The sequence below is a fragment of the Acinonyx jubatus genome, chromosome B4 (assembly GCF_027475565.1).
Source record: "Acinonyx jubatus isolate Ajub_Pintada_27869175 chromosome B4, VMU_Ajub_asm_v1.0, whole genome shotgun sequence".
NCBI classification, from domain to species: Eukaryota; Metazoa; Chordata; class Mammalia; order Carnivora; family Felidae; genus Acinonyx; species Acinonyx jubatus.
In genome coordinates this window covers 39,218,793-39,232,950 of record NC_069387.1, presented here as the reverse complement: position 1 = coordinate 39,232,950, position 14,158 = coordinate 39,218,793, and the positions used below count along the sequence as shown (strand labels likewise).

Genomic DNA, 14,158 nt, shown 5'->3' with positions numbered 1-14,158 from the left:
ACACACACACACACACACACACACACACACACACTATCCTTTCTGAAAGGCTTAGACTGCAACTGAAAATAAAGTTTCAAATCAAAAACAATTTAAGTGAATATAATCAATTATTTTGCTCCCTGGGGCCTCATTTCTTTTTTCCTTTTCAAAGCTTGATTCCCCCACTGCTTTCATAGGCCAAATTCCAAAGGCCTCTCCTTGGGATCCTACCTGAGACCAAACTGTGAATTTATTATCAGAATTCAACCCCAGTGCATTTCCTTGCACAGAACAGATAGTACCACGAGGCTGCTTCATGAGTTTACCCTGGGCTCATCACATTATTTAAAGAGATCCCACATGAAAAACTTCCCTAAAGACCAGTTAAACAAGAGACAAATAACCAGTCACAATATTCCTTGGTAAGATCCTTAAAAATTATCTTTAATTGATGCCAAATATGAACAGATCATAAAGTGACAAAAGCAAGTGAAATTGCATAGATGAAAACTATGCGCTTCAATTAGGCTCTCAGTTCACAACATTCAATGTCCTCCACCTGACATATTGAACAGTTAGGGCAGGGGAAATGCACAGCAGGTGGAAATGAGACACGCCCTTAACTCAAGGTGTAAGCAACTGGCAAACTCAAGAAAGAAACTAGTGTTTTTTCAGCTTCAATGGTTTGTTGTCCTGACGGTGCACTTTAAATTAATACCACTCAATTTTTAGTTTTGAACCTTGGTAATACCATTATCTTTAGTGTTAGAGGTATGTCACGTAGAGTCCATGCTGTCAGCTTACAGCTGCTGCCTCAAACAGCTCCCAGACAGTGCACTGATGAGAAGAAAGGTGTTTCTGCAGGTTTTGGAGAGGAGACAACTTTTGACCTGGAATATTTTGCAAGGGGTCTTTTGTGTTTTGTTTTCTTTCCTTGCACCATTTCTTCTTCTCTGATTATGGTACAAAACACTTCTAGACTCTGTGAAGTCTCGTGTCATAAAAAGTAAACTCTTAGTTAGCTCCGACATAAAAATCACTGGGACTAGGGCTAATCTCCTTAAAGCTAATAGTCCTGAGGTCAGCAGGGCCTCCCCCCTTATGTACACATTGGACTTCCCAAGGAAACCCATGGTCATTTTGCCTGAGCAAAGAGACTGGCGTTAAATCCCAAGACTTCTGAGCCTTACACTTATACCCTGAATGAGTTCACACAGTGACCCAAGGTAATGGAACAGTTTTGGCTAACAACTCAGCTCCTGTCCACTTCTTTACAAAAAATGGTAAGTAAAGTACATTCTTCTGAGATTTACCTGAGTCATGCTGAACATGTTCGCATATACCCTGAAATTCCGTGATATAAATACGAGTATTAATACACCGCATGGTGGATGAGAGGCCACCTCCTGAGATTGCAATTCAACTTGGATTGTGTCTGGTTTAAAAATTTGTATTTATTTGTCTTCTTGAAATGAACAGAAACATAGAAAGACTTCATCCTTTCTTGACAAAATGGGAAGATAAAATGGCTGTTTGGCAGTTTATATTCTTTCTAACAATTCTATACCATGGATGGTTACCACCCACCAATTCTCACCACTCCCAGGAATGAGTTGTCCCTGGAAGAAAATGGGGAATTGCCTTCTGTTAATGTGCTCTTTCTCCTTCTTGTCCAAGGCAATCTACCAAACAAGGAATTCAATTGTAAAATTGTTTAAAAGCATGTGTTTTGAGGTCTCCTATACTAAAAGGGAGGGTTAGGAAACTATTTTTATGGACTCTTCAGATGTTAACTAATTTGAAAAAATCTGTAACTCTACACAACATGAAGAAGGCCCTTTATGTACTAAACCAAATTTCTACTTAAAGAAATCTTCTCACTTACCATTTACATGTTTGTCTGTGTTCTAATTCTCAAGTGAGTAAAGATTATGATGTCACCTGTGCTTTGGTTCCACCACAGTTGTACAATTTTAGAGAAATGACTGTCCATCAGCCATATTCCAGAAGAATATGCCATTGGTTCATTTGATTTTGCTAGGCTAACTCACTCATGCACCCTAGTGAACTGCTCTAACTGGTAATCAGTACTCTATTTCTTCAGGGGGAGCGAGGGAAGGCTGTACACAGATGGGGAAGAGGAGTTGCAAAAACAAAAAGCTTTCCTGGCTACAATCTGTCTTCTCTAAATCTGAGGACAGAGGAAATTAATGTCTTTGGTCTCTCTCGAATTCAGATCACTTGAGGTGAGTTAACCCCTTCAGAGATGCTGGGATGGCTAACAGCCCTGGTGTGACCCAGCCCTTCCACTTCCAACCCTATTGAACTAGGGCCCCCAAGCACTGGAAGAGCTGAGCTATGGCTATCAGCATGTCAGAAAGTCTCTCCTTTCGGAGAAAACAAGCATTCAGGACATGAGCTATTAAAGCTCAAGATCGGGGAAGGGGACTGAAAGGTAAAAATCCCACTACAATAAATATAGTAAACCAAAAGATAGTCATTCCTTAATAGGCAGTTTTGTTAAGTGCACCTTCAGGTCTACAAAAACATTTCAGCACATTATAGTGCGAGGGGTAAGAGCTTTGTCAAACTTCGCATGCCTATGCTACACAGATAATCCCTGTACTCCATTCCTACTGACTTGGTTGCAATGAGCTACAGATGGATAAGCAGCATTCATTTCCCCCCTAACCACCCAAATTCATAACAACTCTTCCCCGATCCCAGGCCAACAGGCTCATGCATGCAGCCCTTTTTCCTGTAACACATGCAGAAGAACCCCAGTCCAGCGAATCTATGAGAGGTATACCAGGTAGCCAAAACCAGTCTGATCAGTCTTGGTCCCATTTTCTCATCCTCTGACCCATCCATCCCACAGTACTGAGTGGATTATTGCTGTTGACGGAGTGCAGCGTTTCAAGTTCTGTGTGTCCTAGACCTCAAAGTCTAAATAAAAGATCAAGATATCCCCAGAATTTTCGGGGAGGTTGGCTTTGTTTTCCCAAACTGGAGATTTTTAAGCAGGTAGGAGAGGAATAGCCAGGATAAGTCAAAGTTCAAAAGAGAAGGAAACATCACAGCGGAGGGTTTAATGCCCTGTGGTCAGATGCTGTGCAGTCCTTGGCCCCTTGTCTTCCATGATGTTACATCAGTCTTACAGATTCTCAAAAGCCGCACAGGAAAGTAAAATATCCATGTTCTTTCTTTCAACTGAGTCAGCCAGCCTGGGTGTTACTCTAGCTTCTTAGTTTATTGCCTCCCTGCTAGTTCTAGGACAGGTGGGGGAAGGGACAGAAGTAACAGGGAGGATTCCCGAAGAAGCAGGGAAGGAATGTAAGGTGGGCAGGGTGGGCAGCAGCAGGCAGCCACATGCTAAGTGCAGAATGAAGATTCCCCACCTCGGTGTCTTTAAAAAGGCTGTGAGTACCTTTCCATTGGTGGACAGCTGCCGGGCCCCAGAGGCCTGTTACGTGGTTCTCTTTCAGCTAGACCTAGGGTCCCCAGCATTCTCTGGGCTGGGTGCCTGGGGCAGCAGAAGTTAGATGCTCAGCCTGTGAAGCGACTGCCAGGTAGGAAGAGCATAGGCGCATCATAGAAAATATCTGAAGGGAGTGGGCCGGGAGGGAAGACCCAAGGAAGGTTATTATATACGGAGTGTTCCCACATCCACACTGATGCCTAAAGAGAACAGACCATCAGAGATTTGCAGAGTGCTGTTGCTAACAGAGGAGAAATACAGAACTTTGCAAGGAACACTACATTGGACCTGAGGAAGCCTTTCACATCCAGAGTGGCCCTCGACAGGAAACAGATTTCCAAAAACTTGATATTGGCTTCTGGTGGAGAAGAGGGAGAAAACGGGCTCCTGGTTCACGTCCAGAGTGATGATCGGTCTCAGGCCCCAGTGTACATCCCAGATCAGGCTGCCAAAGGGACCAAGTCCAGTGGATGGCCAGGGAGACAGCACCCTCCTGGATCTCTTCTCTCCTGGGTACAGGATGGGGTGGTCTTCTCACAGTGGTGAAGTGAGACAGGGAGGGTGGAGAAAGCAAAAGCAAAATATCTGTGCCTCAACCTTTCCTCCCTTTTGTTACATAACTTCTCAGCTGTGTTAATGGAGGCACTTTCTGCAGTTCACTGTGGGTACAGGATAAAGGCACTAAGCAACTATTAAATCAATTGGTTGAGTTTCTTCAGGGAGCCTCAAGGGGAGGGCTGAAGTCTCTACAGACCTCAAATCATGACTGCAAAAAGAAATCAGCTCTGCTTTGGATGCATACAAGAGATAAACATGTTCATTTACATCCTAAGAATGCACCAAAAACATGCAGTATTGCACCTTTTTTTGTTTGTTTGTTTGTCTGTTTTTGTTTTGCTTGTGTTTATTTTCAGCTAGAAAGAATACCTGTTCTTAGGTGTTGCTATATATACCTTGATGACTTATTTAGTTTTCCACATAGCTTCCCTTTAAGGGATGGGCATATTGGTCCTCTCTCTGCCTACACCTGCACAGAAACCTGACATTTCCCTGAGCAAAGGCAGGAAAATCAACTGAGTGGCCCCCACCCCCCACCCCCCATTATTTTCTTTTGGGCCCTTCATCCCACAAACTTTTAATTTTTATGATTTAAATTTTTTTTTACTGAAATCATGCATTAATTAATTCAAGGTACACCTTAATCAAATAGGCCATAATGCTGAATAAGAGAACATGCTTTGAGCTCCAGAAAGTTATTGTTCCCATCTGACTAACATATGCACTTAAATACAGTACTTTATTTACTAATAAAATAGTTAATAAATGAAGGAGTGCACTTTCGGTGAATGCAAATGAAAAAAGGATCTATTTTTAGAAGAGTTGATCCCAACGTAAGCTTATCCCCTATTGTCTGAGTTAACGTTCTTGGCATGCGATTATAAAATAAATATGATCAGATTCAAACATGCTTACATTTAGTTCCATTTGTGCTCTCTTGCAATAAGGAGGCTAAGATTTTACATCCAGTTCTGGAGGCCAGGGGTCAGGGTGCAGGACTGGTGAGAAAAGACCTGTGTTTGGCTCACCTGCAGTTGAGAAATTTAGCAGCACTGCAGACGAATCAGTTAATTTACTTCAGTGTTCTTTTTTCTTAGAGAATAGTATGGATGAGCAGGGGAAATGGGGCAGAGGGAAAATCCCTGCAGACCAGGACCAGTATCAGATGTATAAGGTGCTTTATGAACCAGTCTTAAATAATTTTGCGTGCATGTATGTGCACTTGTGGGGGTTTTCACCTTGTAATATACGGTTGGGATGATCAACACAAATACATTTGTTCATTGCCCCTTTTGGCTGGTATATCATGTTACATAGAATACATCAGATGCACTGTCTTAAATGTGCTGTGCAGTTTGCAAAAGTTTTATAATGGAGTCCCATGCAAATTTAAATTTTATATTTCTAAGTGATCGTCTGGTTTTTAGTAAAAGAAAAAAGTTAAAGAAGCCAAAGGATTAAAAATGTTTCGGTATGGGGAAGCATATGAATCTTATTTTACCTAGACTAGCTCGTGGACTGAATTGTTTTAAACCAGTTTTAGAAAATACACTTTCTTTTCCCATTTTTTAATAAAATGAAAATAGTTTCTTTTTGCATGAATCTTGAAAGCTTCTGGTTCGCCATCCCCCCCATCCTCAATGCAACAATGCATTGACAGTTAAACAGAGCATTCAAAGGCTATTTAGTAAAGTATCTACAAACAGTGACGTGGGTCACTAGGTTTTTGTTCTGTTTTGTTTTGTTTTTTTTAAGTCTTTCAAGCTTCTAAGTGGGGCTTTTTTTTAGTTTGATTGGCTTTTTAAACATCGGTGAGTAGCTTGCTCTTATTAACGCAGTTTTGGTTAGCTGTGGTGCAATTGCCAGTTCTGATATTGGCCTGTCTGTAATGGGCTATGCTATTATTCATATCCTCTTCGATCTCCATGTACTCAGATTTGCTGATAGTAGAGGAACTGCGCCGACTGAGGTCACTGTCAGAGGCTAAATTAGGGGAGCTAACGTGGAGCAACTGAGCCTGCTCTTCCCCCTCAGTTTCTCGGTGGTAGAAATAGTTGAAATTGGACACAATGACAGGTACGGGCAGGGCAATTGTCAGCACACCAGCGATGGCACACAAGGAGCCCACGATCTTGCCTCCAATTGTCACAGGGTACATGTCACCGTATCCTACAGTGGTCATGGACACCACCGCCCACCAGAAAGCATCGGGGATACTGGAGAAGTGCGACTCAGCTTCTTCCGCCTCGGCAAAATACACTGCACTAGAAAACAGTATGACCCCAATGAAGAGGAAAAAGATGAGCAGCCCTAGCTCTCTCATACTAGCTTTGAGGGTCTGGCCCAGAATCTGGAGGCCCTTAGAGTGGCGGGAGAGTTTGAAGATTCTAAAAACCCTTACCAACCGGATGACCCTGAGGATGGCCAGCGAAGTGGCCTGCTCGCCCTTCTGGTTTCCCTCCTGCTCGGCTATCTCGGTGCCTAGGGTGATGAAATAAGGGATGATGGCCACAATGTCGATGAAGTTCATGATGTTTTTGAAGAAGTCTGTCTTGCTGGGGCAGGCGAAGAAGCGCACCACCAGCTCAAAGGAGAACCAGATGATGCATAGGGTTTCCACGATGAAGAAGGGGTCCGTGAAGATGTTGGAATTGTAGATCACCGTAGTGTTGTCGATGCGGTGCACGGTGCCTGTGAAGTCCTTGTCATCCTTCAGCTCAGGTAGAGTCTCCAGGCAAAAGATGACGATGGAGATGAGAATGACCATGACGGAGACGATGGCGATGACCCGGGCGGGCCCCGAGCTCTCAGGGTACTCGAAGAGCAGCCACACCTGGCGCTGGTATTCCTTCTCGGGCAGGGGGCGCTCCTCCTCCTTGATGAAGCCCTCGTCCTCCCGGAACTTCTCCATGGCCTCCTCGCCCAGCTCGTAAAATTTGATCTCCTCGGAGAACATGTCCAGGGGCACGTTGACCGGCCTCCGCAGGCGGCCTCCCGACTGGTAGTAGTAGAGGATGGCGTCGAAGCTCGGCCGGTTGCGGTCGAAGAAGTACTCGTTCCTCAGGGGGTCGAAGTAGCGCATGCGTTTCTTAGGATTGCCCAGCAGTGTGTTGGGGAACTGCGCCAGGGTCTTGAGCTGCGTTTCGAAGCGCAGCCCGGAGATGTTGATCACCACGCGCTCGCAGCACTCGTGGTCATCGTGGTCAGCCGGCCGGGGGTAGCTGCCTTCCTGGGGGTGGCCCGGGGCGGCCGAAGCCTCGTCCACGTTCTCTCCGGACATCACCGTCATGGTGGAAGCGGGGCACAGGGGTGAGAGACCAGGAGAGGGCCGGGGGTGGGAAGCAGCGGGAGAGGAGGGGTGGGGGGGACCCAAGCGCCCCCCCCACCGGAGTGCGCGGCTCCCCCCACGTTCAGGGGGTGGGGCTTCAAAACCAGCAGGTGGAGAGATCTATGATTTCCCTTCTCCTTACCTTCCCCTCTACCCTGTCTTTTGCTCAGTTTGGAATCCCCCCTCGCCTGCAGCCCGGGTGCAGCTTTTTGTCGTGGGGGGGGGGGGGAGGGAAGGGTTGGTATTTCTTCCTGCTGGAAGGTGTCTTAACGCAGTGCCGTTCTAGCGGACCCGGCCATCCATTCGGGGGTCACCCTGGCCTCCCCTCCCCTCTGCGACCCTCCAAGGACCGGGTGCAGAGCCAGCTCAGCAGATCCCCTTGCCTGCCACCCCTTTTGCTTCTCCTCGGCTCTCCCCCCTCCTACCCCTCTTCGCCTGCCGCCTTCTAAGCTCCCACCAGGGCGATCGATGGACGCTGCAGAGAAATAGAAAGTGATACGGGGGTAGAAAATCAGAAGCATTCAGATGGGACGGACCTACAGACACCGAAGAGCACAGACCTCTAGCTTGTTTAGAAAGCACTGGACTCTTGCTAGGGTTAGCACATACACACAGACAGACACACGCAGACACCCGGAAATCCAAGTTTGGGCTCTTCCATCCCACTTTCCCCAATGCCCAACAGCCGATCTGTTTACAACTTCGTTAAACTAAAGATCGGGAAAGCGCCGAGAGACGCTGAGGGAGCTCTAGGTCCCGGGCAGCATCCCCACACCCGTGGCTTCTCCCACCCGGTGCCCCTACCCCCGCTTCTGCAGCCCCGGACGGAGGAGCCCCCTACCTGGCCGGCCGGCTTGGCGCAGGGGCGGTGCTGAGTCGGCGGAGAGCCCGAGTAGGAATGCGGCAGGTCGCCTTTGCAGTACCCGGCGGGAGCGGCGACCGGCGCCGCGGCAGCATCCGAGAGGCGCTTGGCGAAGTCGCCGCCCTCGCCCCCTCGTCCTACGCCCCTTCAGTGGGACAATCAACTGAGTGAGCCGCTACGGCGGAAACGTCCGTTCCCTACCCCCATTCTCACCGGTTGCCAACAACCTAGAGACGCCGTCCTCTCGCTGGTGCAGGGAGTTCCGGAGGATGCGGGGCGGAAAAGCAAAATGCCACCCTCTCCCGAGGCTCGGAAGCAAATGACGATAAACAGCACTCTCGCCCCCTCCTAACACTTATGGGAGCCCTTGATTCGATCCTGAAGGAGGCGGGCGAGCAAGAGCTTGGATCTACATGGCTCTCGGATCCCCTCCGCTTCCCGCACCCCAGCGTGGACCTCGCTGAGGCTCCGCGGTGCGCGTGGAGCCGTCAGGAGCTCCGAGTGGGGCAGGGTGCGTGCGGCGGCGGGTCCGCTCGGTCCATTTCTGGGCGCTGCAAGATCAGCAGAAACCTGAGAAAGCGCCTGGAATGCGGAGCAGCGATTGGCCCACTCGGGCGTGGGTTGGGGAGGGCGGGGGAGGGCAGGAGCGAGGAGGTAGATGGAAAATATGAGTGGGTGGCTTGGCAGAGGGGGGTTGTCATTCAGTTCCCACCCTTGCCGGAACAGCTTTTTCCTTCTCTTGCCAGAAAAGCCGACCACCAATTCTCCTTCCCTTATGGTGCACAGCCCCGCACATGCACGCTCCCTGGCCGCGACCTTCCCCGGGAATTGCACATTAGAAATGGTCAGGTCCGACGCAATGCAGGCGGCGGTGTTCCTGGCAAAACTCCTCGGATGGGCTTGCGTTTGTGCAGTCCCACGATAATCGGCTTCTGCCGCCATGCTCTGCGTGCCATCCCGGCCCTCCCGCAGGGGTCTCTCTGCAGGGGTGACCCAGCTTGTCTCCGCCTGACGGGCAGAGATGCGCACCTTGGGGAGAGCTCTGCAGTTGAGGCTCACTGTGGGTGTGTTGTATGTGGTGTCACTGCGAGGCGGCGGTGCTAAGAGGCTGTCCCTCCTTGACCTACGATGGGAGTTGAAGTTTTCTTACGATCAGATTATTCTGAAATACGGAGAATGCGATTTGTGGACAACCAAAGGCTTCGTGGGGCTGTGGGGCTGTCTGCCAACTTGATGCTAATTGGGACGAATCTGAGAAGCAAGTCGCCTGCCCACCTCCCACCTACGTCCCTCCTCCCGTAGCCACTTTTCTCGGCCTAGTGCCTCCACAAAGCCACTTGCAAGGCTTGCAACTTCTTCGGGAAAGGGTCCGCGCCGAGGTTCAGGGCAGCACTCGCCGGGGGCGTGCGCGGTGCACTCGGAGTGCGGCTACAGCCGCGCCCCCAGACGTGCTACGCCTCGGCGCCCGCAGCGCGCGAGAAGGCAGCCGGCAGCTCGGGTACTTCAACTGCTACGGAGTCTCCGAGGAGGATGCAAGAACCCGGAGTCACCGCTGATTGGTTCCCCCGCTGCTTTAGGACCACCCTTCCACCACCGAGGATCGCGTTGCCTCCCGCCTACACCAGCCACCACTTTAATCAAAGCCAATGATTGTATCCTCCCCACTCTATTGTGGCTAGTGGAAAGCAGGGGCCTGTGTGGGGTTGCCCAGGCAGTGCACCGATTCTGGGTACGGAACTAGTTAAACCCCTCCTCCAGATTCAGACTCCAGCATTCCTTTCAGAAAAAGAATATTTGTTCCCTCCACTCCTCCGGATTCATACCCTACCCTTTTCTTTTACGAACAATGAGTTCTCCTAAACTCCTCCGAACCATATTAAACACTGCCATTTCCCTACCTTCCACACACAATATTCCTGTACCCTGCTAACTCCACGGTTTCCTGCCTTCCTGTGCTACTGCTTTATTACAGGAAGGAAGAGACTGAAGGAGGAAGGGAGGAAGGAAGGAAAGAATGAAGGAAGGAAAAAGGGAAGGAAGGAAGGAGCTGTGTACTGAAATACGACTGGCAAGTCCCCTGTTTGCTTTTGCTGCTGCTGCTGTTACATCCACATCAATAATAACCCTACTAGACCTGATGAACATTTCCTGACCATGTCCCAGTAATACTGGGCTTCCTTACTCTGCTTTTGCACCTCCTTCTGCCTGTAACCCCCTTCCTTCTTTTAAAGGCCTCCAAGACTGTCATCTCCCTAGCCTCATGTGGATTGCACTTGCCTTGATTCACCATTTGGAGATTTTCTTAAGAGAAGAGATTTGCAGACCGCATGGGATCTCAGGTCCCGAAATTCAGGGCTTTGTTAGGCATAATAAAATCCAGAGGTTTACACCAAGGAATTGGAAGAATGGTATTGAGCTAAGAATTCAACATTCTGGATGCAAGCCCACCATTGATAGGGGTCTAAAGATATGTATTCGCTCAAATATTTGCTCAGTCTCAGCTGTGTGTCAGTCTTGCTCAGCACTGCAGACACAGTAATGACTAAGATATGCAAGGTTCCAGACCTCACAGAACTTACATTCTGGTGGGAGAGACAGACATTATAATGTTAGGTAAAGCAAATTAAGAAAAGGGTATATGGAGTGACAAATATAAGTCTGAATGGATAGGAAGGGCCTTTGCATAAGTAACAGTTAAAGAAATTCAAGGAGAGAACAGGGGCTCCTGGGTGGCTCAGTGGGTTAAGGGTCCAGCTTCAGCTCAGGTCATGATCTCGCTGTTCATGAGTTTGAGCCCTGCCTTGGGCTCTGTGCTGACAGCTCAGAGCCTGGAGCCTGCTTCAGATTCTGTGTCTCCTTCTCTCTCTGCCCCTCCCCTGCTCCCATTCTGTCTCTCTCTCTGTCTCACAAAAATAAATAAACATTAAAATTTTTTAGAAAAAGAAGAGAGAGAACAGGGAATCAGAAAAACAGAAGCATAGATGTAAGAGCAAATGCAAAGATCCCAAGGCAGAGACAAGTTAGCATATTTGGGAAACAAAGGAGCACCAGTGTGGCAAGAAAGAAGTAGCCAAAGAAGGGTGTTGCAGAAGGTAGGTCAGAAAAGTAGGGAGGGACCAAATCATGTAGAGCCTCTTAAGCCACTGTAAGAATATTTCATTTAGTAATATAATATGTTCCATGTAGTAATATAATACGATTTGCCATTTTAAAGATTATTCTGGTTACTGGAAACAGGCATGAGGTTGGAAGTTATTAAGTGGTACAGGCAATGATGGCTTAAACAAGCAAGGTACTGGTAGGCTTGTGAGAAGTGGTTGGAATAGAATTACATTTTGAAAATAGAGATGGCAGGATTTGGGATGTGGGGGAAAGAAACATTTCAAGAACATCTCCTAGGTTTGTAGCCTTAGTAACTAGGTGGATGGTGATGTAATTTACTGGAGGAGTGAATTGGACAGCTTCTCTCTCACCAGAATGTGAGCTACACAAAGTCTTGGACCTTGTGTATCTTGGTTGTTACTGTATTGGACAGTAATAACCTCAGATTCAGTAAGCCTCTCCTCAGATTCCCTCCACTTTTCCATTCCTTTTGCCCTGAGGCCACTTGCCTTGCTTTGGCTGCTGCTGGAACACACAACTCTGCATGGGCAGCAGATTTCTGCCTCCTGAGGTTGACCACACTGCAATGATTTGGATTTCTCAAGACTGGAAGAAGGTCCAGGTGAGCAGCACAGCTATTTGGAGGCATTAATTAAATGGACCAGTGAGAGATTGCCCAGTAGTAGATATGAGATAAGATGAAGCCTATAGATAAATTTCCTCTCCTTTAATCTTTTCAGGGTCAAACAACTACATAATCTAGTGACAGGGATGCATATCTTTGTGGCTCATGAACCAGCTGCCAACTTGGTAACTCAACACCCTATATTTGAACTTTATCTTCCCTATCTCGCTTCCACTGTCCTTACTCTCACTGCATGGGGATCTTACCTTTCACTAAATCATAAGTCTTGTCTCAGGTTCTGTTTTGTAGGGAAACTGAGCTGAAGCAGAAGGAATCCAAACATTGGTTTGAGACATGTTAAGTTTGTTAAATACCCAAATGAAGATATTGAGTAGGAAGTTGGGCATGTGAGTCTAGAGTTCAGAGGAAAGGTCTGGATAGATCAGGATTTGTCAGCCTCAACACTGTTGATCTTTGGGCTGGATATCTTTTTGTTGTGGAGGGTGTTTTCATTTTGTTGTCCTGTGAATTTTAGGATGCTCAGTAGCATCCCTGGCCTTTAGTCACTAGCTGCCAGTAGCACCTGCTCCCAGTTCTGACAATAAAAAAATGTCTCTAGACATTGCCAAATGTCCCCTCAGGGGCACTAAGAGCTACTGGGGTGGATGGTAGTTAAATCCAGAGTACTGGACTAAAGCACTTGGACTTGAAGGTAGAAGGATAAGAGGACATGTCCAGGGATTTTGCTTCAGGATATTCTAATTCTAGGGACCAAAAATAGGGGGAAAAGCCAGCAAAAAATGACTGGTAAGGTAAGCAAACCAAGATAGTATAGGGTCTGTCAAAGCAAATGAGTAGTATTTCAGCAGAAACAGAACAATTTTGTTAAATACTGCTGATAAGATGAATAGAATGCAGAACTCGCAATTGACTATTGGCTCTAGAAAATTTGAACTGATAATAGATTAAGAAAGGAAAACTGACGACAGTGGGTAAAATGAACTCTTGGAATTTGGGGGTCAATCAGGAAAAGAAAAATGGAGTAAAAGCTGAAGGAAGGTAAAGAGTGACAAGAATTTTTTTTAAAGATTAGAGCTACTATAATATGTTTGCATGGTGATGGGAATGATTCTGTAGAAAAGGAAAAGTTGCTGATGTGGTAGAAAGAGAAAAATTGGTGCAACGTTCTTGAAAAGGCAAAAGGAGAATGGGATTGAAGATCCAAAAGAAAGGGTTGGCCTTGGAAAAGGACAGTCTATAGAAGTGAGAAAGAGAGAGCAAAGTTCAGACACAAATAGTTTAGTAGATTTGGTTGTGAGAATTGGTGGACTTTCACTTATGCAATCAGAAGCAATTTTCTCAGTGAAAAGGAAAACAAAGTCATCAACTAAAAGTGAGGACGGGAAGAAAGTCTTGAAAGTTGGGCAGGGAGGGGCAGGGAATGTGAAATAACCACCCAAGAGAATAGTAAAGGGAAAGGATTAGGAAATGTAGCAAGATTGCCTAGCAATACCACTGGCTCCTTTGTGGTGAAGACCATGCATTTCAGTGATCAGGCCTTGAGTATTTGAGATAAACTTGGAAATAAATCATGATAGAATTAGTCCAAATGATCTTTTATGGGAAAATGTGAAACTAGCTCTAAATATAACCTCCTTCTTAGCATCAATCTTTCTTAAGGGCTAAGTAGTAGTAAGGCAAGATATGGCATAAGAAGTGATCTTACCAGGCAAGGATATACCCATGTGAACTTACCTTGGATTCTTCAGAGGGCAGTGTCACAAGCAGAGGAATGGCAGCCTTCAAGGTATGAAGTCTAATTGTAAATGGCAATATAGAACCACCAGAAGGCAGGAAGGAAAGTTCAGAAGCTCACCAAGGGTTTAAGGTGACCATGAATGGTATGGATGGCTTCTTTAGCCAGGTGTCCTATTGCTGACATAGGCTTAATTGTGGATGAGTTCCAAAGGTCTGTGAACCCTCTGAAATTTTATACCCTTTATTGTACATGTAAGTAATCATTTCTGAAGACCATGTTCATAAGTGATTTTTGTCAAAATCTCAAAAGGAGATTATACTAAAACAGTTAAAAGCCTAAGTTTTTAAATCAGAGATGGATTCTAATTTAATCACTCTGATCTTATGTAAGTAATTCCATCATTTTACATTTTCATCTCCTTATTTTTAAAATGTAGTATCTATATCATAAGCCATCGTGAGCAT

At 46.7% G+C, this 14,158-nt stretch overlaps 1 protein-coding gene across 1 annotated transcript; it reads right to left on the bottom strand.

The window, feature by feature from the left end:
• Positions 1–405: 405 nt before the first annotated feature.
• KCNA1 (potassium voltage-gated channel subfamily A member 1) lies at positions 406–9,034 on the bottom strand. Its single transcript, XM_027074092.2, has 2 exons — positions 8,188–9,034; positions 406–7,821 (listed from the first exon to the last, which is right to left on the bottom strand). Exon 2 carries the CDS (start codon positions 7,305–7,307, stop codon positions 5,820–5,822), a length of 1,488 nt encoding a protein of 495 aa, XP_026929893.1. The 5' UTR covers positions 7,308–7,821; positions 8,188–9,034; the 3' UTR covers positions 406–5,819.
• Positions 9,035–14,158: the final 5,124 nt, after the last annotated feature.

Coding starts and splice junctions, on each gene's coding strand:
- KCNA1 (XM_027074092.2), bottom strand. CDS start 7,307: ATGACGGTGATGTCCGGAGAGAACGTGGACGAGGCTTCGGCCGCCCCG.